The sequence below is a fragment of the Erigeron canadensis genome, chromosome 4 (genome assembly GCF_010389155.1).
Source record: "Erigeron canadensis isolate Cc75 chromosome 4, C_canadensis_v1, whole genome shotgun sequence".
NCBI classification, from domain to species: Eukaryota; Viridiplantae; Streptophyta; class Magnoliopsida; order Asterales; family Asteraceae; genus Erigeron; species Erigeron canadensis.
Genome location: NC_057764.1, coordinates 33634694 through 33661282, shown reverse-complemented (window position 1 = coordinate 33661282; position 26589 = coordinate 33634694). Strand labels below are relative to the sequence as shown.

The window sequence follows — 26589 nt, the reverse complement described above, 5'->3', positions numbered from 1 at the left end:
TCATCAGTAAACATTATCAGTACTCAACAAACATTTTCAAATAACATTTCAAACACTTTAAAAAAAAATGGCTTCTTCTTCATCATCAAACCCATTGTAGTTCAGTTAGTATGGGATGATCAAGTATCATTCATAAATGGAATCCTTCAAAATACAGATCCATCGAAAAGAAGAAGTTTTCCCATTTTCCACATGATGACTTATTCACAAATCTCTGATATAACTTACAGTTGTTTTGGTGTTTCAAAACAACAGTTCAAACTGCAATTATATTTGTGGTATGAATTTAAGGGTGTTCCTTTTAGGAACTTAATTACGGATGATAATACTTTGGAAATGATTTATTATCTTGGTGAAGCGCAATTTGAAGTGAAGTTCGAGCATAGTTTTACAAACCAGTTGTTAAGCTTGACTCAAAGCCAGTGTTTTTTTCAAGGGAGTAACCAGCCAGAAGATAACGAAGATGATGAAGATAACGAAGATGATGCAGACAATGACGATGATGAAGACAATGTCGATGATGAAGACAATGACGATGAAGACGATGAACATGTTCAAGATCATGAAATTGACCCAATGGTTGGTGGATCAAGCGACGAGGCACCTTATACAAGTGATGATACCATCGACGCATATAGCGTTGATGGGGATGTATCTGGAGATGAAGAAGAAGAAAGGGCTCATGCACAAGGTCCTTTGGAGCATGAAGAACTTGTTAATCTTCAAGATGATAATGAAGATCGTCTAATGCCATTCAATGACGTTCAAGAAGATGTGGTATTTTGGTCGCCAGATAGAAATGTGATAGAAAAAGGAATGTTTTTTCAGAGCAAGGCGGAGCTTATACACGTTGTTAGGCTTTGGAACATAAGAGAAAACAGAGAACTTATTGTTATGGATACAAGGCCAGCGTTTTGGAAAGCACAGTGCATGACCAGGGGGAAGAATTATCGTGGTGTTTTGGACTGGGTCCCGTGTAGGTGGCTTGTTAACAGAAACAGATTAGGATTGTTTCAGATCACAAAGTGGGTGGAGAGTCACAATTGTTATGGAGAAGTGATATCTAATAACAATCGTTGTATGACAGCAAGTATGATTGCTTCTGAAATTTTGTCACAAGTGCGGGAGGATTTAACTTTAAAAATTAGACAGATCCAGGCCCAAGTAAAAACAACGTTCAATGTTGATGTGAGCTACGCCAAGGCGTGGAATGCAAGAAGGTTAGCAATTGAAAGGTTGTATGGAACTTGGCCGAGTAACTTTGATGCACTGCCCAAGTATGTTGCTGAATTACAACGTGCTAACCCAGACACTGTTGTGGAATGGCTCCATTCTCCAACCAGTTCAAGCCATATACATAAATTCAAGTATGTATTTTGGGCATTTGGACCGGCAATTAGGGCATTCCAACGTTGTATTCCGGTGATCTTTGTCGATGGCACTCATTTGAAAGGCAGCTACAAAGGTAAGTTGTTAACTGTAGTGACAAAGAACGCCAATGGACAACTATTGCCGGTCGCTTATGGCTTGGTTGATGAAGAGTCTAATGAAAGTTGGGGATGGTTTCTAAATCTCTTTGAAAAGCATGTCGGGTCGCAGAGGCAAGGTGATTTGTGTATCATTTCAGACCGTCACCAAGGCATTCTTAATGTAGTGAGCCAAATTGATGGGTGGCATCATCGGTATTGTTTGAGGCACGTTTGTAGCAACGTCAACTCGCACTTCAAGAACAGGAGAATCAAAAATCTGGCTTGGGTTATCGGTTCCACCTCCCAATCATCCAAGTATACTTGGGCGATAAACACAATCAAAGGAGAAGATGATGTTGTTTGGCCGTATTTGAGGAACATTGGTTTGGAGAAGTGGACTCTAAGGCACGACTCGGCGCTTCGTCATTGGGGTAACTTAACGACAAACATTGCCGAGTGCCAAAACAATATCCTTGGTAAGGCTCGAATGCTACCTATTAGAGCTTTAATTGAGAGCACTTTTACTTGGACAAGAGACCATTTTGTCAGCCAATACCGGAAGGCAAGTAGTTGGAACCCACCACTAGCTCGCAAAATGTGGCAGGTTTATCAGATGCGTGAACGAGCGTCAACAAGCCATAGAGTGGAAGTGTTTGATGAACGAACAGGTAATTACACGATCAGAACAAACCAAAGAAATGCACAAGGCGAGTACACATACAATGTTGTCATGGGGGAGAATAGGAAAAAATGCTCTTGTGGAGCTTGGCAGCATCAAAGGTTTCCATGTTCTCATGCCATTGCTGTTTGCGGATATAAACAAGAGAGAGCTGCTAATCTTCCAAGTAAAAGGTACACAACTAGGACATAGATAAATCAGTATAATGCTGCACTTTCTCCCCTTCGAGAGGTGAATTACTGGGCGCCGGTAGATTGGCAGATTCAGGGAGACCCTGAAAAACTGGTCACGCAAAGAGGTAGGAGACGCACCAGACGGTACCGGAACGAGATGGATGAGAGTTCTACGAGCAGATCTTCAACCTCAAGACAACAAGCTAGATGTGGTATTTGTGGTCAATTGGGCCATAACAGGAAGACATGCCCTGAAATTTGAATATGTCATTCCATGAAATTTCAACCTCAATTAAAATGTTGTTTTTGTTTGTTTTTCCTGAAATTTATGTCTCTTTGTATTGATGAATTTGAAATTTATGTTTGTTTTTTCCTGAATTTCTAATCTGTTTTTAATTGGTTCCAACATGAAATAAAAACACATTAGTTGGTCCTGCATTTTAGGTATAATAATTCGGGGTTTGAAAGCTACCCATGAAGAAATTACCCGGGAACATTTGATGGGTTGCTGAAGTCGAGGCTCCAGCCTGTGGGTTACCCGGTTGGTAACTTTGAAACCCTGAATTGGGTGTCGGCCTAAACACAGTTTGGGTATTAAAACTGGAAGGACCACCTGCCCAATTAGAAGGACCAGCACCAGAACTGGAAGGAGCTTGATAACTTTGGGAGGGAGGCATTTCAAATGGCTGTGGCTCAGGAAACTGCCAATTTTGAGACGAATAATTCATTCGTTCTTCCTGTTGAGTCAACGAAAATGTCTCCCTCGTTATTGTTCTAAAATCCCCAAACAAGTGACTTATCTGCGAATTTGCTTCTTGTTGTTGACGAGCTCGCTCGTCAACCTGTACCAAACTGTCTTGCTGCGCACATTTAAATATTAGTAACAAATAAGTATATATTAGTAGTAAGGTTTATTTAACAAAAATAAACTTACATAAAACTGTTGGGTAACGCCCCATTGAGGGTACTGGCCTGGAGGCTGTTGCTGACCGGGCTTACCGACTGTTAAGACGGTACGCTCCAAATACCACTGCATAAACCCTGGTGCACAGGTGGCCCCTCGGTCTCCCTGGTGGATCCGCTGCGCCCGGTTGTTCCACTGGTCGATATAGTCGGCATGTACTTCACAGTAATCGACCCTCTCTTTTCGCATTTTGATAAGGGTCTTATGCTGTGCTGGGGCCACCAAAGCATCATTATCAGGAATGGCTTGTATCAAGCCGAAATGTCTAGCAACTCTATCTGCTAGATGGAACTCCACTTCCTCCCAACAAATCAAGGGGCCCATGTATCTCCATATGCTTCGCCCAGTCTTACAACTCGCGGGGAGTATGTTGATGAAGTTGGTATACGGAGTCCATTCGAAATGCATTAATTAAAAAGTATTCAAAGATATTAACATATTATAACTTAGAGATTAATAATTAAATATAACTTAAAACGTATTAAAACATATTAATTATTACCTGGTCAGGTGTTAGCGCATTGAAAAAAGAACGAAACGAAATTATACAGTGTCCCGGTGTATCACGATTTGAGTGGTCTCCACACCACTTGTTTGCTAAACAGCTTCCGTATTCATACGCCTCTTCTTCTTCTCCGTCATCCGGTTTGAATGGCGTGACTCGTGGGGCAATGCGTGGGAATCTTTCCCACGCCCAATACTGCAACAACAACAACGGTCCATCAATGCCTTGTCTAGTAGGCCAAGTCCCCTTAGACAAATTCCTATACAAACAACAAAGGGTTGCTGAACCCCAGCTCCTTCGACCCGCTATGCTCAGGTCTCCCAGAAACGACAAATAGTTAAGACTAACATCATAGCTGTTAGAATCAGGAAAAAGCTGCGAACCAATAAGAGCTAGAATAACCCGTCTAGCCGTTTGTTGGCAACGCTCCTCATTATTCGGGTCCCAATGTTCAAAAGTAATCGTACCCGCCAACCGATTAAACTTCATCCGACCTTTGCGCAAGTCGTCATCTTCCGGGTAAATACCCAGATACTCCTCACACAAATTCTTCCAATATTCAACATTTCAGGTCTCTGTAACCCACTTACCACACACCGGTGGTCCCTGTATGGGTAAACCCCATATCACCTGCACATCTTGCAAGGTGACAATCGCTTCACCGATAGGAAAGTGAAACGTGTTGGTTTCAGGACGCCATCGCTCAGCCAACGCGATGATCAAAGAATGATCAAGTTGGCATGTATATGCCTAGAAGAGTTCGTAAAACCCAGCACTCCTGATATAACGTACAACCTCGTCGGGCACACCATCTTGCAGTAGTCTGTTAAGCCCTCCATCACCTTTTCTGCAACGTGGCTCTTCTGTGAGGGCAGGGTCATGGGAGATGTTGTATGACCGATGTTCATCTGCAGCTTGTAGCCACAACAACTCTGGGTTTCTGGGAACATAGCTAACATTGATAGAGGCCATTTTTGTTTATGAAAATACTGATTTGAAAAATTGCTAGTTGCTTGTTTATGAAAAATATATGTTTTTGCGTGATCATTTATGAGAAAATATGCATGTATATATACAATACATAGTCTGCTACGTTGCATGGGCTTTTTTTGTCTGAACTTGAAACCGGTTTTGGAATTACCGGATTCATAGTCATCTCGTACTGTTCCTACTGCCATCTTCCTGCACATCTGAACCAAGGTCACATCACATCAACTAGGGTATCACCAGGCATCGACACGTGTTAGGCTTTGGTTGAAACCGGGTTTTGAAATACCGGTTTCGATGTACTATGTTCTGTCAGTCTGTCTGCCTGCTCCTCTGTCTGCCTGCACCTCTGAGTGCTCTGTCTCTGCACTGTACCACTGTCTCTCTATTGTCACATCAAAGGGTGAGTCCGGTATTTGAAATACCGGATTCAAAGTTTCTTTTTGAAACCGGTATTTCAAATACTGGATTTGACTAGAAATTTTGAATCCGGTATTTCAAATACCGGTTTCACTGGTTCTGTAAATTTTTTTTTTCCAAAACTTGTTTGACAAAACACCCTTAAAATACGCCCATTTCGAAAAATATTTCGTACATCAACACCATCATTTTAATTAAGTTTGTCTGTATAAGTTCTTAAAGCCTTAAATAATCCTTAATGCATGCACCTTCTAAATTCTAATAGTCCTAAACAGGTCTGAAATTAAACATGAAAGCGGAAAGCCTAGTCCGACCTGGGCCTGGGCTAGGCCAGACTAAGCCCAATAAAGGCCTATATAAAGCCCATCTACTTTATCAACTTATATACTGTATTTTTTTTTTTTTTTTAAATAATTATCAATGTCTAAAAGCCCTATCAAGATTTATTCTATGACCCGAAACTACTTGCCTTTGATATATATCTTATCCGATGTACATTCAATCAGGGTCGGCCCTGGCCATGGGCGGGCTGGGCAACAGCCCGGAGTGGCTATCAACACTAGATTTGAATATGTGTTCGAATTGACAGTGGTTATTTACAGATTTTAGATGATTAATATAACTAAACTATGTTTTTATATTGAAATTTGAAAGAAGTAAGTTTTATCTAGTTATGAAGAAGTTGAGTATAAAAATAAAACTTACGATTTATGCTTCAATGGAGTTTTTTTGTGGGATGGGTTTGTGTGAATACTTAATTGTGAAGAAGAAAGATATTGTACACTAGATTTTTTTTCAATTTTTGTTTCTAAAGCCCTTTATAATAATCTAGATTACATTTCAGTCCCTAAAGTATTATGTGGGTCTTTTTTAAGAAAAAAGGTACCTCTTGACTACCTTATATTTTCAAAATTTAATCAAGTAGGTGTTTAGTTTACGAATATACGGAGTATAACTTTTTTTTTTTTTGACTAGTTTAATGTTTAAATTTAAAATGGTTTTTTTATAATGAGATTCTAAAAACTTAATTAGTTATATTTAATTGTTTCTTTTATACTTATGTGTAATTCAGACTAAAAGATGTGGTAGAATATAAATATAAATTTTAATAAAGAAAATACAACTCTGCAATTTATATTTATATAAAGGTAGTTAATTATCCAAAAGAGTTAAGAAAGGTATTTTGTTTTTGTTGAAAGCATTACAAATCATATAGATTCCAAAAAACCCTATCTATTATAATTTGATTAATGTAGTTATTACTTTAAGTTCTCACAATAAATCATTTTTGATGATGAGTATTATTATAACTTTTAATTCATAGTTCATTTCTTCAATTTATAGATCTGTAACATTTTATTTATTTAGTAAGAAGTGACCTCCACAACTTGATAATTCTATAAGCTCTTAGTTCGTTTAATTATAAAATAGGGGACAATTTTTGGCTATTTAGCTCTGAGCATCGAATAACTCAGGACCGCAATGCATTCAATGGATGCATATGCTAAATTAGTAGGACTGCTAGCCATGGATATAAATATATCATATTGTACAATATATACTGTGTTAAAATTCAACCGATGGCACATTTGCCAATAGCAAAAAAGTGAGAGGAGTATCTTTAACATTCAAGTCAAACTTTTACTATAATATGAAAAATTTATAGAAGGTTTTATATAACTATTTTACCAATGAATAATGTTTCATAAATTTGAGAAACCATGTCATCATCAAAGACTAAATCAGATGTGAATATAAATATTAGTTGTGTTGTGGAAATATGTTGACAAATTAAAACCACCAACTCCACAAATACAATTGGCTCTTCTCATTTCTCTGTTTTTATCTTGAGTCTTCTTTGATACACTATTTCATCAAAATAAACAAATATATCTAACATAAACCATGGAGATCAAGATTCAATCCACTCAGTTCATAAAACCATCCAAGTTAACCCCGGAAGTTTTTCGCGATTTCAAGCTATCTATTCTAGATCAATTTGCTGCATCTTCATACATAAACCAGGTCTTCTACTATAAGACTAGTTGTAAAGTTGACATCCCAGATATATGTGGTCAACTGGTCAACTCTTTATCTGAGATACTAACTTTGTTCTACCCATTAGCCGGAAGAATCAGAGAAACCGAGCTAGAAGTTGACTGTAGTGATCAAGGAGTCAAGTATCTGGAAACTCAAGTTAGCATAAGTTTGGATAAATTTTTTGAACTAGGTCCTAAGATTGACCATATTAGACGACTTATCCGTGCACCAGACCAAGAAAAAAGCGCGTTGTTAATTGTCCAGGTGAACATCTTTAAATGTGGCTCACTTGTTATTGGAGTGAGTGGTTCACATAAAGTCACTGATGCATACAATTTAGTCAGGTTTGTTAACGAATGGGCTAGCTTGAACCGTACAGGGCAAACAAGTGGTGCCTTTTCTATTTCTTTTGATAATTTAGATTCTGTTTTCCCACCAAAAGAAATTGAATCATTTGAGGACTCACCCGTTATAGATAAGTCACAAACCAAAATAGTTACGAAAAGATTTGTGTTTAATGGGAGTATAATATCAAAACTAAGAGCAAAGTCGGGTCCTAGAAATCCTAGACATAGTCGAGTAACCTTGGTGGCTGCAATTATATGGAAGGCTATTATCTCCGTTGACCAAGTCAAAAGTGGGAGCCTTAGGAATTCTGTCTTGGCCCCTGCGATTAATTTAAGGGGAAAGACAAGGTTACCGATATCTGAAAGCTCGTTTGGGAATGTGTGGGTTCCTTACTCAATTCGTTATTTACAGAACGAAATGGAACCCAAGTTTGATAATCTTGTGAAATTGATAGAAAACACAACAAGAGATGTTATCACACGTCTTTTAAATGCGACTAGTGAAGAGATATGTAAAGAGGCAATGGCATGTTATGCTGAAGTTGGTGAAGAACTAAAGCAGAACAAGTTTGCTATATTTACTAGTTGGTGTAACTTTCCGATATACAATGCTGATTTTGGTTTTGGTAAGCCGTGTTGGGTAAGTGAAGCGGGGCGTTCACTTGATATGGTAACGTTAATGGATGACAAACATGGGGATGGAATTGAAGCATGGGTGAGTTTGAATGAGAAAGACATGTCTGTGTTTGAACAAAATGAGGACATTTTAAGTGTATTGTCTTAAATGATTTGATTTGTAAGTGTGTACGTAGCTACGAATCTTGATTTTTATTTTGTAACATGAAACACGGCGAATAAGTTGTTTGAGACGATGAACACTTGATCAGGTTTGATTTTCTTGCCGTTAGTAATCAAGTTTTCATAAAGCATTTACACTTCATAGACGTATGACGTATTAGGATTTAGGAGCACCTCCAAAATTTTATCTCAACCCCACTAATTGCTCATAATTGCTAATTTGCTATAAACATAGCGATAATAGGCATATTAAAGGACTGATTTCAAGCCCATACGGCCCATAATAATCTCAGCCCAAAATAAAACATCAACATTTGTAGGGCCTCATGTACCTCAGTGATATCAAGATCGAGTGAAACATAATTTAAGGTTATGAAATTCTTCCATGGTTTAGTTAACAAAATGCTAAAAAGAATTTTGTAAATAAAAGTTAACATGGATGCTAACTGGGCTAGTTAACAAATTTCTCCATGGTTTAGTTAACAAATTGCTAAACGGGCCAGCTAGAATTAATGGTCTTTTGGCATATTAACAATTAATGGAGATTATATATCAATTGAAAACATTTGAATTAGCAACGACAAAGATAATGTATCAACAGTATTTTTTAAACAAGAAAACATATAATTATAGCAAAACCTTGTTGGATCAAATTTTCCATGCATAGCATAAATTTATTGACTAATATTATTTCGGTAACGAAATGAAAAAAACTAACTACACTGATAAAGCCACTGCCAAAAATCCAAAGGCAAATGATCCAACAATCACTTTATGCAAAGCTGCACCATTCGGTGCGGGAGCAGGTGCAAATCCACCAGACGGAGATACTGCAATCGATTCACCGTCTGGTGACGGAGGAGTGTTAATAGCTTCATGTGATGGAGAAACAACAACGCTAGATGGAGCAATAAGGGAGGCGGGTGACTCAACCATGGGAGAGGCAGAGGGTGGAGACAGGGTTATATCGGATGTTGTGGGTGATGTGGCTGGAGATTCGGACGACGCCATTGCAAATCCTAAGAAGAGTAGTGCAAATAACAATGTGGTTACAATGAAGGAAGCCATTATTATATATATCAAAGTAGAAAAGAAATGAAGTTTGGTGAGTTAGAAGAATGATGAAGGGTTTATAAAGAAAATGCTGCAGGATAGTGTAAGAGTTGTGGATTAATGTCATGTGTGACAAATAATAAACGGTTATTTGTGTGGTGTGGCAGATTAAAAGACGTGTGAAAGCTCAGATTTAATTAATTTTAGTATCTTAGATAAAAATAGATGTGGTTGGATATATATAACGTGGAAGTAAATATATTTTGGTTTTGATAACAATAATGGAGCTTTCTTAATATACGAGCATGGGACTCGCACAATACGATGATGATGGTGGGGAAGACGGTCTAGTGGTGTCGGTGATGGTGCTATTGGTGGTGGTGACGGTCAAATGGTATAGATTGATGTAATTGTTATAGTAGTAATTTTTAGAAGATATATAGGAGCTTAAAATGTTAATTATTATAATAAAGGTTTAGAGTGTAAATTAATTCATTAAAAGCAAATTTGGTATTTTATAAAAACCTTTTTTATAATGAGTGTTTATTAAAAGTAATTTTGTATGTAATTATTGTGTAACTGTTTCTAAAAATAAGGGGTATGCAGAAATATAGATAGATATGGTTAAGTACCTAAAGGTTTCAAAACATAGGTAGACATACAATTTAATATGTTATGAATAATATTTACATATGCCGTATCCACAACAAATATAAGAATTTTGCTATAACTAGAGAAAAGAACGTGGACTGATGATCGAAATATTGGCGTCTTTATCTATCGATTAAAAACTCCAAAACGAAATTTTCCTAAAGTTTCCCACCTACTAATAATAAGAACTAGAATATTGCGTCCGCACTTCGCCGCGGTTTTATCACGTTTAACTAATTGTATAACATTTGTCATGTATAACATTTGTTATGAATTTTTTTTACTTTATATAAATAACCAACAATATATAAACATCATTTTTTTATAAAGTATAAGTTTGTATATCATTAAATAAAGGAAAACCAACATATATATGATTTAGCACGAAGTATAAGATAATAATCATCGCAAAATAACTATGTATAAATTTATCCATTATTATTTAACACGTGATGATAAAATTATTATAAGATGACATTAATTTTTAGACGAGTGAATTAACAGATGTTATGTTTGATGGGATTATAAGTTTATTATCTAAACAATACTAGATTTTAGATCTGTATTCAACACTAGGCACAAGGTTTACGATATTATGAATATTAGATTTTCATACATTTAAGTTATAAATAACTTATAATTTTAAAGATATACGGTTCTAGATGTTATACTTTGTAAGTTGTGATAAAATAATTACAGGTGTCACTGTTATTATTAACTGAGACATATTGATAAAATTGTTTGTCATAAGGCACATGCTGCAATAATTCCTCTATATATATATTTTTTTAAACTAGTTGTAATTATAATGTGATATTATTAGGAAAGATAATTAAAAATTAAAAAATAAACATACGTGTGATCATGTACTTCACATTCAAGTATATGTCTTTGATCATAGTGTTGGCCCGTAACATGGATAAGTTTATTTTCAATCATATGTGCTATAATAATTAGTTAACAATTAATAATATTATATTGGTAATTAAGCAAATAGTTATGAGGGTGAGGGGCGATTTTTGTTTAACTATATACTAGCAATGTACCCGCGCAATGCGGCGACGGTGACGGCGATGGTGGTTTAGTGGTGTCGGTGACGGGTGGTGATCGATGACATCGACAATTGGTGTCGAGTGGTCTAACCGTGTAAGTTAATAGAATGGTGATAATGATAATTTAGAAGATAAGGATTTAAAGTGTAAACATTAAGGGTAATTTTGGTAATATCTAATAACCCTTTCCTTAAGGGTTGTTTATTAAGGGCAATCTAGTAATTTCCCATTTAACTATTTTTTAACTCTTTCTTAAAATAGGGGGTGAATAATCATTGTAAAGGAGTAGTAGATATAGGTCAATACTCAATAGTTAGATGGTAATTACTATTGTGCCATTGTGAATAGTAAAAAACGGCAATGTGAGCGAACGAAACGACACTGCTTTTCCCAAGGTTCCATGCTAATTGAACTGTACTAGAAGAATGAGCCGCGCTTCGCAACGGACATCTACAACTTTTTTTGCAAATTAAAAATCATTGTTTTCTATACATAAACGAGTACTTTATTTTTATCTGTTTGAAAAATAGTTTTATCATTCTTAAAAAATATATTTATATATGAATAAATAAAATAAAAATTGTATCAAAACAACCTAACCATTTACAATACCATGAGCCACTTTTCATCAAAAGCAAAACGTAGGCGTGATAACTCATCTTTTTTAAATAGTTGAGTACTCATCAAATAAAACATTTGTTTGTCACTCACACGTATTCACATGACACATCTTATACTCATAGAAAACATAAAGCCTCAATTGTTGCCACCTCTCCTTACTTTTCTTACTGGCCTTTCACTCTCACTGTCCAAATCAATCACCTTGTTTCATTTTTTTTCTCTCAAAATCATGTTAATCAACTAACAAAAAATCGTTGGCAGTGTGTACCTTCGACAACTATCGTCTTATAAAACTTAAATTGAGCTAACTTATTTTTTATGTTGTTTTATATCCCTCCTTCAACATATTGCATCAAGAATCAAATTTTTATTCTTTTGTTACGGGTTGTTTCTTAATATTTTTATTCTTTAGATGGTAGTTGGGAACTATCAGGACAGTGAAGATGACGAATGATTTCATTTAAGGCTGCGTAAGATGACAACAATGGTTTCCGGCAAGGAGTTGTCGGATATATGGCCGAGCATTTAAACCACCCATAAGTCATTGCCGGTGATAGATGCTTTGGGTTTATTAGGATAAAAGCATGTGTGGTTTATAGTTGTGTATATGGCCAAAAGTTTAATGTTCATTGCAAATTCGTCCACAACCAAGGCACCAACCCGAAAACGGTTCCGGCGGATAGCATGGCAAGTGTTTTTTTGCAGTGAAGAGTGTGAAGTTACATAAACGACTATTTCTTTTGTTTTCCATAATTTTTGTTTTTTTGTTGTGGCTTTATAAGTGGGCCTTTTAAGCACCACAATGGTAAAAATGTCTTTTAAAGCTCTTTTACATGTCATCTCATTAATTCATTTGACTACAAGCTATAAAAAGCTATCTTCTTCAATGAAAAATTTTTTCCAAAGCTTTTTCTCTTGATTTAAAAAAAGCTTTTGTTCAAAAACTTAAAAATTCTCAACCTATCCATAAAAAAAATCATCCAACCCAATGGTGTAAAGCTTTTCCAAAAACTTTTTTCACAAAAAAAATTTTTCATCAAGCTCTCATTGAAGATATTGTTACATTATTTTCAGATCTACCATCATGAACTGGGATTAAGTTTTACTTTATTTTACGGACAGTGCAAAACGACACTGTATATTGTTGATTCGTTATGATAAATGAGTTGTATATCTATACTATATATTATAAAGCAAATAAGGTTTCAACTTTCAATTTTAACATTGTACACATGATAATATATAATGTACAATACATCTAAGGAATGGAATTCCCTAACTTGACTAGTCAAGTTGGGATGATCTTGAAACTTGATTGAAAATCAAAGGACAAGATTCAATAATTATCATTGAATCTTAGCTCTTGATTTCTATCCAAGGGTCAAGATCTTCCCAACTTGACTAGTCAAGTTGGGGAAACTTAAGGGAATCCTCCTCCTACATCTAATTCATTCAAAATTTTATAAGAAATCTCAACCATTCATTTTTTTCTTTATTGCTTCATAAATCATTTTATTTATTTAATTCATTCAAAATATTTCATCTCAAAAACCGTACATCGATAAATTATAAAAAATTATATGGGTGTTCTTAAAATTTCATGCTCTTTCATTAGAGATGTCATTCGATATACTTTCGATGAAATTTTAGGTCCGTGGACGGAGCCCGTGCGGCTAATTAGTCATTTGTCTATGACACTCTATAACATACCGTCTCCTGTGACCTATCACACTCTATAACCTATCACCACACCATCTCATCACCGCAAAGTGCGGATCGTCAGTAGGAATTGGAATGTATGGCTTTGTTGAAATTGAAATCGAAAGTAATAACATTGCGCATGAGATATTTTCAAATAAGTCCAAAGATAAAGAAAACATGACCACCACATACTACAGACGAAACTGATATTGATGCTAAAAATTAAAGTTCAAAAGTACGGCACCCAAAATTAGGTGATCAGGAAGAGTATTCATCTTCAGTCTCTGCGCCATAAACATGACCCATCTTGGCTCCTTTCGTCTCGAGATATCGCTTATTGTCCTTTGTGATTGGAGTCAGAACAGGAACCCGGTTTGTAATTTCTATACCAAATCCCTTAAGCCCAACGCATTTTGCCGGATTGTTTGTCATCAATTTCATTGTTCTAACTCCCAAATCCTTCAAAATCTAAACAAGGTAATTGAAAAAAAATAAATTAGAACTATATAAGATGATTAAATCAAAGAGTTTAATCCAAATAATAAATAAAACAGGTTAAACCAACAGGTTGCAGGGGGTGGCAAAGTGAACTTAATATAAAATCCTCTATATTTTTATTTTTAATTTTAGAACGGCAAGTGTTAAATGTTAATGATTCGAACTCCACAATATGTTAAAAGTTGAAACTCGCACACTCCTACGGGTGCTCACACTCTAAATAGGTAAATGTCCTGTATTGTTATAATTCATTTTATTTTTGTCACACTGAAATGGGTAGATAAATTACCTGTGCTCCAACGCTGTAACCCCTAGAATCGACGGGCAAACCAAGCTCCACGTTGGCTTGAACGGTATCAAGACCATCATCTTGAAGATTATAAGCACGAAGCTTGTAACCTAAACCTATACCCCTTCCTTCATGACCTCTAAGATAAACCACCACTCCCCTGCCAGCTTCTTCGATTTTTTGCATTGCAAGTTCTAATTGGTTTCCACAATCACATCTAGCAGACTTGAATATATCCCCTGTTAAGCATTCTGAGTGCACCCTAACAAGCACATCCTTCCCATCTTCTATGTCACCCTGTTTTCAATTAATTCATTAAATCATATCGATTTTATATTAGGAAATAAATAAAAGACGCATTGATCTCATCATTAGTTGAATCTCAGCTTTAACTTTTACTAATCTTTTCTAACCTTCACCATCGCGACATGCTCCAGACCATCCGACATTGATTTATAACAATATACGACGAATGAGCCCCATACGGTAGGTAATCGTGCAGCAGAAATGCGTTTGACTCGTTTATCTGTCTTCATTTTGTACCTGCCAAGTTAGAACATCTTAACATAAACTCCTTTGCTAATTCCTACTACAAACATTATGATAATCACTAGCGGATCGCCCGATCCAAAATTTTGATTATTGCATGATGAGAAAACTTAAAACACGCGATCTTGTACATATATGATAATATGATATATATACCGCCTCTAAAAATAACTTTTAACCGATATGGAAAACATTTTATCACATATTTCCATAGGCAAGTACTCTTTATATATATTTATATATATACTAAAAACCAACTGGTTTTTTACAAGTTTTTATGCATATGGTACAACTACACATGCATGCAACTTTGAACTCTATACATTTTAACCCCTTAAAGATTTTACCTTTTACATTTAAGCTCATCACCTTTTACTACTTTACATTTTAACTCCCTAAAGTTTTCTCTTTACTTTTTAACCCCCAAATTTAAGCCCATCACCTTTTACTACTTTATATTTTAACTCCCCAAAGTTTTCTCTTTACTTTTTAACCCCCAAAGTTTTTTCCTTTTACAGTTTAGCCCATCAACTTTTACGTCTTTACCTTTTAACCCCCTAAAGTTTTTATCTTTTACATTTTAGCCTATCAATAAAATGCTTTATTGTTACAATGTCAATTAAATGTTTCTTGGTGACTTTATATATTTGTACCAAAACATTGTCATCTGAAAAGATAATCTACTTGAGTCTCGCCGCAAGGTGTGTAATATAATCTGCGACAACGTGTTTAATCTTAATGAATCATTGTCCACGACGTTACTATATAATCTCCGCGGCAACGCGCGGGTGTTTATTTCTAGTGTTTTTACTATTTTATAAAGGAACATTTTCTATACATATCTTGAAATGTAGATATTTTTAAAAATGCCTAGTATATATATATATATAGGTGAGTTATTTTAGGGACTCGTATTTTTTGTAACTTACACATCACCATCATTATCTACTACGATATACAAGACTTTTTTGTAAAAGCACTAAGACTTTCCAGCGGGCCCGTCGCCGGAAAATCATGGTGGTGGTCGGAGATAATCATGGTGGTATGTAAGTTACAAAAAACACGAGTCCCTAATGGTCCCTAAAACAACTTTTCCCTATATATATATATATTTATATATATACTATATTATAAAACAAATAAGGTTTCAACTTTCAATTTCAATAATGTACACATGATAATGAATTATGTACCATACATCAATGCCCCATAACTTTTTTTTTTGAAATGCCCCACAACTTTTAACTTTTATTTTCACCACTCTCCTCAAATTTCAACTAGTTTTTTTCTTCTATCATCTAATTCATTCAAGATCTTTTATCTCAAAAACCATACATTGATAAATTATAAAAATTATATGGGTTTTCTTAAAATGCTTCTTCATTAAATATGTCATTTGATATACTTTCGAAGAATTTTTAAATCCGAGGGCGGAACTCGTAAAGCTAAGATATTTGGCTATCACACTATGACTTATCACCCCCACTATCTCACCGCAGCAACGCGCAGGTACATCTCTCGTATATATATATATATATAATTAGAGTACAAGCAATCCAAAAAGTAGAAGGGGATCAATCCTGGTTGTCCGATCAAGGGCTCAGATCATGTCTTCCTCCTTCTCCGGCTGCTGTGTCACCTTCTTTTTCTCCGACAAGACTACCGCCGCGAGCTACCACCTTCTTCTTCTCCGGCGAGACAACCACCGCCACCACCATCATCTCCAACTACCCCAACCACGGCGTCGGCGCCGGAACAAGGGCTTCCCTCGTACCGTATCAAACCGCCACTATCTCTTAGATCGTCGCCCATCAAATCCATAGGATTCTCATATGTGTCCTTTGACAACCAGTTTAGAACGGATGAGGGCAACGCCTGTACCGTATCCACCTGAAAACGTCCGAACTGATGATTGCCGGAGATTTCGCCGGAGGTGGTGGCGGTGGTTGTTTCGCCGGAGAAGGTAGAAGGAGGAGGTGGTGACGGTCGCCGGAGAAGGCGGCGACGACGGCTATTGTCTCACCGGAGAAGAAGGAAGAAAGAGGAAAAAGATGTTTGATCCAACGGTAGAGATTTATCCCCTTGTACTTTTTGGATTGCTCTATTTAGTATTTAACCCACCCATATATTAAATCATATACATAGTCATTGGCGGATCCATAGTGTTATTAGGGGGGTCCTAAGCACCTCTTCACATTAACCCAACAAATATTGATTTACATATTTTTAAGTTTTTTAACATCTTTGCTTTAGGTTTTCACTAAAATAAAAAAATGGATGTTGGTTTTTTATTATCATAGGGTAGTATATATATGTCTTGTGTACTTAAATGAAACAATATATTTGTATTTTTATGATTTTCATATGTTAATAGCATGCTTGGATAATTCAATGAAAAAATTACAATCAAATGTTTTATGTACATCTAAGTTTTTATTTAAATAAAAGGCATACCTATTTCTGTATCATATAATAATATTACATGTAACGTAAAACTAAACCTGAATATTCTTGAATCGTTACCAACCCATATGTATTATCGTCTTTACTACATATTGCCCCTTCTTAAAAAATTTCCTGGATCCGCCACTGTACATAGTGTTAATTGTAACTGTAAACTAAATCATATATATATATATATATATATAGATATAGAAGGCTTACAGCGATGAAGCGACTCCTAAAAAACAAACGGCAAAGCATCCAACTGTTACTTGATATACTGTAGAGACAATGGACGGATCAGTGACCAAATGCGAAGATTTTGTCGAAGGATAAGATGATGAGGAGACTGCTGATCTGATAAGCAAAGCGACAGATAGTATCCAGCCGGCATGATGTACACCGAAGTAAGCCATTGTAGATCAAATTAAAGCTACGACACAAACAATGGCTGACCCTGAAAAATTCAGGATGCATGGTGTGAGCCAGTTTATATAGAAATGTAATTGTAATAACCCCCCCATATAGAATAAATTTTAATACAAAATCTTTTATGTATTTATTGAATATTAATTGTTTGAAATTTGCTAATATTATTTATACTCCATATAATAATTATCTAAAAGTTATTAAATTACTTAAATTTTAAATATACAAAAACATATATCTTAATTAATTAATACCTATTTAATTTAATATCTTAATATATACTATAAGACAGTTAAAAAAATGACTAATTAACCAATCACATCGTTCGATTTCATCAAATGGACTTTTGATGATGTCATCATTTAGATAAACTACAAATTAAAAATCCTAATAATCATTATCCAAATATATAATTATATTAATATTAATATTTATATTAATTTATAGAAAAAGTCTCATTAATTTACACTTTTTTGTTTTCCATTAATAATTTATATTTTTTAGCCCTGAATACTTAATTTATATTTATTTTTAGCCATCAACTTGAGAGAATTTTTTTAAAACTTACAATCATTTAATTAAATAAAAAAAATTAACATATGAAATATTTTTTACAAAAAATTCTTTGAAAACCTAATGACTTATTAATAAATATTAGAATAGTCTTAAGAATATAAAAACAATCTTGAGAGAACAGTCTTAATTGTTATCAAAGAATATAAAAACAATCCTAATTGTTATCATATTATCATAGAACAAGTGATTGAAAATAAACATATGCGTGTTATGAACGCGCATCATGATTAAATACATATACTTGAATGTCAAGTTCGGGATCACAAATATGTTTATATTTTAATTCTTAATTATTTTTTCTAATAATATCACATTATGAGTATATCTGTTTCAAAATATATTATAATGGAGAAATTATTATATATAGCATGTGCCTTGTGAAATGACTACGGCAAACAATTCCATCAATATATCTAGCCTAATAATGACAGTGAGGAACCTATGATTATTGTACTACAACTTGCAAAATATAACACTTAAAACCGTGTTTTTTTAAAATTGTAAGCTTTTATGACTTAAATGTATGAAGATCTAATAGTCTAAAATCTAGTAACGTACTAAATATTTAACACCTAATCTTTCTGTTCCATATAATTACGTTTAAAAAAAAAAGTACAATTATTACATTGCGTCACTAATAAGATTTCACATATGATTTTTGATTGATGGAATTTAGAATTGTACAACTATCTAAAGACATGCTAAAATATAAACAATTAGTTATTGACCCCGTGCTTTGCCACGGAGTACGTTTTTTATACAATAAAGTTTTGGCAAATTTATTTCAAATATTCGAACCCAAACTATAAGAATGACAACTAAACATCTAGTAATAAACATTAAAAATATTATAAAGGAATAATAAGCCGTATAAAAACACAAACAATAACCATACTAATGTTTTAAATGTTTCATGATTGTAAGGCGTAAGCATGATGAATTATTATATATTGAAAACGTTATATATATATATATGTATAAAAACGGAAGAAAATAATCAAAAACCAAATCTTTAAAAGTAAAATCATAACTGTGTGCAAATTGTATGATGAAAACCTGAGCAACTAAAAGTTTAGTGTCAATAAAAATGAAAACGAAAATTTTGATGTGAGATGAAAACTTTCATTAAAAAAAACAACTAAACATATAGCAATGCAATAAAAATAATGTAAAAAAATATTAAGATGTATAAAAACATAAACAATAACTATATTAATGTTTTAACTGTAACATGAACGTAAGACGTAACGATGATAAAAGTTATTGTATAATGAAAACACTATATGTATAAAAAGACAAATAAAAATAATCAAAGTCCAAATGTTTAAAAATAAAACGATAAATGTTTGAAGGTTGTTTGATGAAAACATGAGAACCTAAAAGTTTAGTGTCACGGAAATAAAAACGAAAACTTTGATGTAGGGTAAAAGTTAAAAAAAATAAAAATTTTAAGGGGTTAAAACAAAATTTGGTTAAAATTGATATGTACTTTAAAAGCTTGTACATTCCACGCATAAAATACTTGTACATTTACATAGGTTTTTAGTATATATATAATTACTACAAAATATAAATATTAACCTGCATTTCACTTCGATTTTGCTACATTTAATTTTTGTTTACAACAAAATTAAAAAATCTAGTAACATCTTCGAACATCAATTTTTGACAAAATAAAATTTGTGTATTACGAAATATATCTTTTTGTTATACATATCAATGAGAAAATGAAGTCGTCAAATAATCGTGTTCAGATTACATCGATCATGATTCATGACATGTTTAATCTATGGCTTACTTTTATACATTCCTATCACAATGTTGCTAAACAGGCACATTTTGGATAAGCAGACACATGTCCTCTCTATTAAAGTTAACGTCACACGTAAACGAAAATTGCAACATCTTTACATCCGCTATCAAGTATTACAAAATCATGTTTGAATCTGTTTCAAAGAATGAATCCACCTGTTTTCGAATCTCTTTATCATACATTTTTAGAGTTCGCTTTAGGTCCTATATGACTTTCTCCGATCTGGGTAAGTAAAGAATGTGAGTCAATAGATGAACCTCAAACTTATTCATTTGCATCTTGTGTTGGTTTTTCGTTTTGAGTGATAAGGTTTGGGACACCGCTGTTGGCAGAGCCATAAACATGACCCATTTTGGCTCGTTTGGTCTCAAGATATCTTTTGTTGTCCTTTGTGATGAGAGTCAGAAGGGGAACCCTGCCTGCCACCTCCAAACCATAGCCTTTGAGCCCAATGTACTTAGCAGGATTGTTTGTCATTAGCTTCATTCTTCTAACTCCCAAATCTCTTAAAATCTGCACATTGTTCATTTACATATCAGAATACAAAATTACAAATAAAGTAACAAAGAATCATAAGCTCCGGGTTTCTGACTCTTTTAGGGAAATTACAGCAGGTTGTATCTTGGGTTCTAAAGTCAATTGCAACATCTTAATATCAGAAGAACTTTCAAGCTGAAGTTGCATTTTACTTCATCTTCATAGTTATGAACCATTTTTGGTGTTAACATTGCAACGGTATCCTTATATCGGTTTTGACATAGATTTTAGGCATTTAAGTATCCTATTAAGAGAGAGAAAAAAACTATTTGCCCTCAGGCGTTGGCTCCGAATCAGCGATGCCGTTTAGTTTGTTGAAGAATAAGATCAAAAGGTTCCCAAAAAAACAGGACTTTAAGCTACAGTTACCTACCCAATCCCATGAACCATTTTTGGTATTATCATTGCAACAATATCCTTACATCCGTTTTAGCAGATATTTTAGGCATTTGACTTATTGACTACTATATTAAGAGAGAGGAAACTATTTGCCCTCAGGTGTTGGATCTCGAATCAGCAATGCCGTTTAGTTTGTCCATGTACAAGATCAAGGGATTCCAATAAGATGGGACTTTGAGCTAAAGCTACCTACTGGAGCCCTCACACAAAAGTTTCTGATCAGTCAAACGTTTTTATACAACTACCGATAAAACCAAATGTTATAGCAAGTCTTCGAATATTTTCACAATTGCATGATATGACCTCCAAACAAAAACCGAATAAGCCAGCATATGCAATAACTATTCAGGTGTCTTATAACAGTACAGGGCAAATCTAAGGGCACTTAATATTAACTGATATTAAGCAACGCACTAGCCAGATCATTTGAGTTATAATCATTTCAACCCTTGTACAAATACATATATGGCTGTTTTGGGTGATGTTTTCACTCTATTGCATCAAATGGGTCTGAGCAGGTCAAATACAATAAAAGTCTTGTGCGAAGTAATCAAATGCGTAAAATCTTAGCTATACCAAATGAAAGTTTATTTTATCATAATGTAACAGTTTCAGAATCATATTTGGGACAAAATAATAATAATCTTTAATGGAAGACGGACAAAGAAATGAGGTCTACAGGTCGGCCAAACCCATTTCGACCAGCTACTCGTTTTATTAGTACCCAACCAGCCCAATTTGTCCTCATTCAGTTTGTTTCAATATTTTAAAGTACAATAAAATTAACAATTTGCAAGATGTTTTTCATTTATGCATGTGGTATAAAGTGTTTCACTTGGAATAGATAATAAGTTACCTGTGCACCAATACCATACTCTCTGGAATCCACAGGCAACCCAAGTTCCTCATTGGCTTCGACAGTATCACGACCATCATCTTGCAGGTTATAAGCACGAAGCTTGTGACCCAACCCAATACCCCTTCCCTCGTGACCTCTGAGATAAACCAATACTCCCCTGCCAGCCTCTTCAATTTGTTGCATTGCAAGTGCCAATTGATTCCCACAATCACATCTAGCAGACCCGAATATATCTCCTGTTAAGCATTCGGAATGTACCCTAACAAGAATATCCTCCCCGTCACCAATCTCACCCTGTTTTTAAGAAACAAAAACTTTTATCAACTTATTATGATTTAAAATAATCCAACTTTCTAAAGGAAAATTGAAAATCGTGTCAATCAGTTCAATGAGAAGAGCTTTAGCCTAGCAACAATCTCAATAATGATTGCAATGAGGAATAAGTAATGCTGGCTTTAAATTCTGCCAGGAAAAAAAAAGTAACAAATTTTCATGAGACATCTCAAATGTGTGTGTTGAGTTTTTTGGGATTGATTGGATATAAAACATAATTTGATTCTAAATGGAGACACAAAAAAGAGATGCTGATCTAAAATTTAGCAACTTATAGTCGTGTTTTCCAAGATCAAGAGTACACTCTATTTTGTACACTTGCAATATCCAGACCAAGGGGTAATTAGACAGGCATGCACACAAAGAAAAATTTATAAAAATATTTACTCGGTGATCTATATTTTGGAGAACATACTGTCAAATCAATGTTTAAGGAATTGTGTTATAAGTTTACAACGAAAGAAGGACCAGCTTAACCAGTTAAGGGTTGTACTTGCAAGTTGGTCCATTCTCGTATTGTTATTGACTAATGACAAAGACCCTTTAACGTTGAATTTGGAAAACTGAGATTCCTCTGACATGCATTATGACCTCACTTTAATTACTAAACTTCATATCAATTTCATTTAGGAAACTAGTAAAACATTTCTCAAAACTTGAGTATATCTTCATTAGTGAATATAGCAATTTCTATAAGTTCCCGCACCTTGACCATTGCGATATGTTCGATTCCGTCTAAGATTGATCTGTAACAATAGGCAACAAATGGTCCCCATGTAGTAGGTATACGTGCAGCAGAAGCACGGTCAACTAGTTTATCCGTCTTCCTTCTATACCTGCCAAATTTAAAAGCCATATCATAAAAAATCCTTTGATTTATAAATTCAAAACAAAAAATAAAATATTAATATCGTCACCTACCTGATTAAATCAGCAATAGATATAATCTTTAAGTTCTCCCTTTTGACAAATTCCCGGAGCTTTGGCAATCTAGCCATGGAACCATCATCATCCACAATCTCACATAAAACAGCTACAGGGTCAAACCCAGCTAATATGGCTAGATCAACGGAAGCTTCAGTATGACCAGCTCTTTTAAGCACACCACCCTCCCTGTATTTCAAAGGAAATATGTGGCCCGGACGGTTGAAATCTCCAGGTTGAGAATCTTTTGAAGCTAGAGCTTTTATAGTTACCGCCCGATCGCGCGCTGACACTCCAGTAGTAGTACCATGTTTTGCATCCTATAAATCAGTATATAAGTATATGTTGAACTTGTGTACATAAGGTTTCTTGTAGAAGTGACAACAGATCCATGTGGTTTAATAATGGGTCAAAAAAGGCAATTACTGGTATAAGGAGTATCACATTGAGCAGCAAAGTTTTTGTTTGAACACTTCTATGTTTTTCTAAGTAATTTAGGTGTTAAATATGATTACAAAAACTAATTTCTCGTAAAAATAGTCTAGTTGTTATTTGTTATATAAAGCATGTTAGGATGTTGTATGCACAAAAAATTCACTCTGGGTGCCTTTTGACCCATTTCCTTTCTCTCTGCTTATTTATTAGATCCATTAAAAACAAAACATACCCAAATCAAGGGTCCCTATGGAAATGGATTGAAATTGACACATCTAGTTTCTTTTACAATAACAAGCTAACTATTTTCTAGCGAAAATGTTATAAATTGGAAAAATTATACATACCACTGAAACTGTGAAGGCTGTAGAGAGCTTTTCCTCATTATCTTTATGGTTTACCATTAAAGGAAGCTCCAACCTATCTAAGTCTTCACCTTTCATGCTTACACAAACAATTCCGGTTCCATGCTTAACAATAAAAGCCATAGCCTCTGGTGTAACACAAGATGCTGCCATTATCAGATCTCCTTCATTTTCTCTATCTTCATCATCAACAACCACTACCATCTAAAAGATAAGCAAAAATAATACATAAATATAATGACACCATTGTTTATATAAGATTCTCATGTATAACTAATGAGTTAATTATAATTACAAAAACTATAATTTTAATTTTTATAATAATAATCTTAAGACTTTGAAAAATATTTCGGAAGTATATGCATTAGAAAGATACTTCAGACAACTTTTAACCCATTGGCCATATAGTGAAAATTTTGTTTAGCTTTAACCTGTCTGAGACAAAACACATCCCAAATAGACCCTTTTACAAGTAAATAATTCTGTTTGAGGTTCTAGTTTTCTGAATTATACTGTTCATCTACACACAAATGCGCCCTTCATTGATACTTCATTTCTTAATAGGAAGAGGGAAACAAAAGAAAATATACCTTTCCTTGGCGTATATCTTCAATTGCCTCTGGAATTGATGAGAATCCTGCAGTGGGCTGATCTAAATCATATTCACCGGCAACAGTAGAAAACCCGTTCATGCTAGGAGTGATTTCGGCTGCTAGTGTACCCAACGATATCGAATCAGGCTGTATCACAATTCCAGAAGACACACTAATGCCATTTTTCTCTACACCATTAATCCTTTTCTGATTAACGGGAAATCCGCCATCTATAGGAGATAATGAAGCTCTGACACCTTTACTTTTGGAGCATGCTCTAGTACCAAGCTGGAGAAATGACTCTGATGTATGCCCATTGGACGGAAAAAGATTTATGAAGTGAAGACCGCTATACGAGTTGGAACTTGTGATCATCCTGAATTATATTAATCATAAAAACTCCATTAGTATCTTTCCAAATGAAAAAGATTCGACATAAAGCAAAACACCCAGCTATTGTATAATCCCAATGTCCCGTAATAATCACATTGTTTCAAAAAATACGTATATATGTAAAAGTATGTGACTATTGCCAAAACATTATAACTACCCTAGTATGAAGCAATCTGTCGGACACAAGTCAGTACTATCAATGTTTAAATGACTGTTCAAACGAATAACCATTTTAAAATTTTCAAATGCAGATTAACCAGAGAATTTATAGTACATTGCAAAACTTAATAAATACTTCATGTTGATTATAGGGGGTGCTTAGGGTAGCTTATTGAATTTTGTAAAAGCTAAAAACCAATACTATAACCCAAATATACTTATGCTTATTGGCTTCTTAGAAGCTTAAAAAGCTGACTTTGAGAAGCATACAAAACCTAGCTTATTAGCTTTTCACCATTGGATATGTTAAAAAGCAATGACCTAACCCAAACACTACCTCTTTCACTGCGTATCGATCAAGAGAATGTTAATAAGCGAATTTATTAAAAAGCAATAACCAGCCAACAATAAGCTAACCCAAGCAGGCACATAATCAAAGTCTAAAACTTTCATTGATGAAATCGACGACGTTTTTGGCTATAAATAATATACCAAAAGTACCCTTAAAAATAAGTGCATTGGTTAATATTAGCATATGCCACACAAAATCAACTATAAATGTCTAAATCACTATCTTTTTACCATTAACAAAGGTATAAAAATAACTATGACTAGAATTTTCCCTAGAATTTAACTCTTTTTGGTAATGGAACATTTAACTCCAACCCTCCTTAGTTGATTCGGAATCCGAACCTAATTCGGAATCAAAAAACTTCAAATCCAAACCTCAGATTCTTGTTTCTACTTTTTCCTTTTAGAATAAACATATTACCAGCTAAATTCTATTGTCAGACTTGAACCTGCAACTTATTGGCTAAATACCCTTGTTGGTCATTTCTGTATTGACTTATAACCCTTAAATTTAAAGTCTTTTTGCTATAGGATATAATCAACCATAAAACAAACAATAACAAAAATGATAATAATAAGAGACCCAATTGATTATTGGTAAAAAGAGACAAATTAAATGGCATAAAAGTGAAGAAAATGATAAATAAAGAAAAGGGTATGGAAAAAAATGCTTACTTTGAGCGAAGTAGAGATGTGGACGGTGAAGAAGAAGAAGAAGACATGTTAATGGAAGCCATCAATTAATTAATTTTATTGATATTGAAATCTTGAAATGGGATTGAAGAAAAAGAAGGGGACTTTGATTTGGATTTTTGATTTTGATTTGATTAAGAAAAGAGCGTATGGTGTGGTGTGTAATATAATGGAGGATAGATAGTTGGTGATGAAACAACTTGGAAGGGGGAGGGAGGGGAGGAAGGTATGGGGTTCGTGTGTGATGATGATATAAATCCTACATCACCCATTCGTTCATGATGAACTCTACTTATATATGACGTGGAAATAATTAGTTAAAGTATTTATTTCTAACAAAATATAAAAGTTAAATAAGGTACGTTTGGTAGGAAGATATCGAAATGCCTGTGGCAAATATAATAACGTTTTGATGGTAGGGAGATATCGAAATGCCGTGATAAACATCACCTCTTGAACTAATTATTATAGGTTTTTCATCATATACCAAAC

The 26589-nt window shown here is 34.3% G+C and overlaps 4 protein-coding genes across 4 annotated transcripts; 2 read left to right on the top strand and 2 right to left on the bottom strand.

Moving 5' to 3' along the window:
• The first annotated feature begins 195 nt into the window (after nucleotides 1-195).
• Nucleotides 196-2340, top strand: LOC122597448. Its single transcript, XM_043770040.1, has one exon. It carries the CDS (start codon nucleotides 196-198, stop codon nucleotides 2338-2340), a length of 2145 nt encoding a protein of 714 aa, XP_043625975.1.
• Nucleotides 2341-7001: 4661 nt separating this feature from the next.
• LOC122596712 (acetyl-CoA-benzylalcohol acetyltransferase-like) lies at nucleotides 7002-8491 on the top strand. Its single transcript, XM_043769333.1, has one exon. It carries the CDS (start codon nucleotides 7103-7105, stop codon nucleotides 8366-8368), a length of 1266 nt encoding a protein of 421 aa, XP_043625268.1. The 5' UTR covers nucleotides 7002-7102; the 3' UTR covers nucleotides 8369-8491.
• A 5070-nt stretch (nucleotides 8492-13561) lies between these two features.
• Nucleotides 13562-14832, bottom strand: LOC122598592 (bifunctional riboflavin biosynthesis protein RIBA 1, chloroplastic-like). The gene is made up of 3 exons (XM_043771186.1): nucleotides 14661-14832; nucleotides 14248-14544; nucleotides 13562-13928 (listed from the first exon to the last, which is right to left on the bottom strand). The coding sequence occupies exons 1-3, from the start codon at nucleotides 14781-14783 to the stop codon at nucleotides 13719-13721; spliced, it is 630 nt and encodes a 209-aa protein (XP_043627121.1). The 5' UTR covers nucleotides 14784-14832; the 3' UTR covers nucleotides 13562-13718.
• A 5131-nt stretch (nucleotides 14833-19963) lies between these two features.
• On the bottom strand, nucleotides 19964-26337 carry LOC122595084 (bifunctional riboflavin biosynthesis protein RIBA 1, chloroplastic). The gene is made up of 7 exons (XM_043767382.1): nucleotides 26080-26337; nucleotides 24499-24877; nucleotides 23891-24112; nucleotides 23106-23428; nucleotides 22891-23020; nucleotides 21849-22145; nucleotides 19964-20569 (listed from the first exon to the last, which is right to left on the bottom strand). Exons 1-7 carry the CDS (start codon nucleotides 26139-26141, stop codon nucleotides 20321-20323), a joined length of 1662 nt encoding a protein of 553 aa, XP_043623317.1. The 5' UTR covers nucleotides 26142-26337; the 3' UTR covers nucleotides 19964-20320.
• Between the last annotated feature and the right edge of the window lie 252 nt (nucleotides 26338-26589).

Excerpts from the sequence above, each read along its gene's own strand:
- LOC122598592 (XM_043771186.1), bottom strand. The coding sequence starts at position 14,783 with ATGAAGACAGATAAACGAGTCAAACGCATTTCTGCTGCACGATTACCT. Across the intron at positions 14,545-14,660 it reads AGCATGTCGCGATGGTGAAG|GGTGACATAGAAGATGGGAA; the intron begins GTTAGAAAAGAT and ends AATTGAAAACAG. Across the intron at positions 13,929-14,247 it reads GTTACAGCGTTGGAGCACAG|ATTTTGAAGGATTTGGGAGT; the intron begins GTAATTTATCTA and ends TACCTTGTTTAG.
- LOC122597448 (XM_043770040.1), top strand. The coding sequence starts at position 196 with ATGACTTATTCACAAATCTCTGATATAACTTACAGTTGTTTTGGTGTT.
- LOC122596712 (XM_043769333.1), top strand. The coding sequence starts at position 7,103 with ATGGAGATCAAGATTCAATCCACTCAGTTCATAAAACCATCCAAGTTA.
- LOC122595084 (XM_043767382.1), bottom strand. The coding sequence starts at position 26,141 with ATGGCTTCCATTAACATGTCTTCTTCTTCTTCTTCACCGTCCACATCT. Across the intron at positions 24,878-26,079 it reads ACATCTCTACTTCGCTCAAA|GATGATCACAAGTTCCAACT; the intron begins GTAAGCATTTTT and ends AATATAATTCAG. Across the intron at positions 24,113-24,498 it reads AAGATATACGCCAAGGAAAG|ATGGTAGTGGTTGTTGATGA; the intron begins GTATATTTTCTT and ends CTTATCTTTTAG.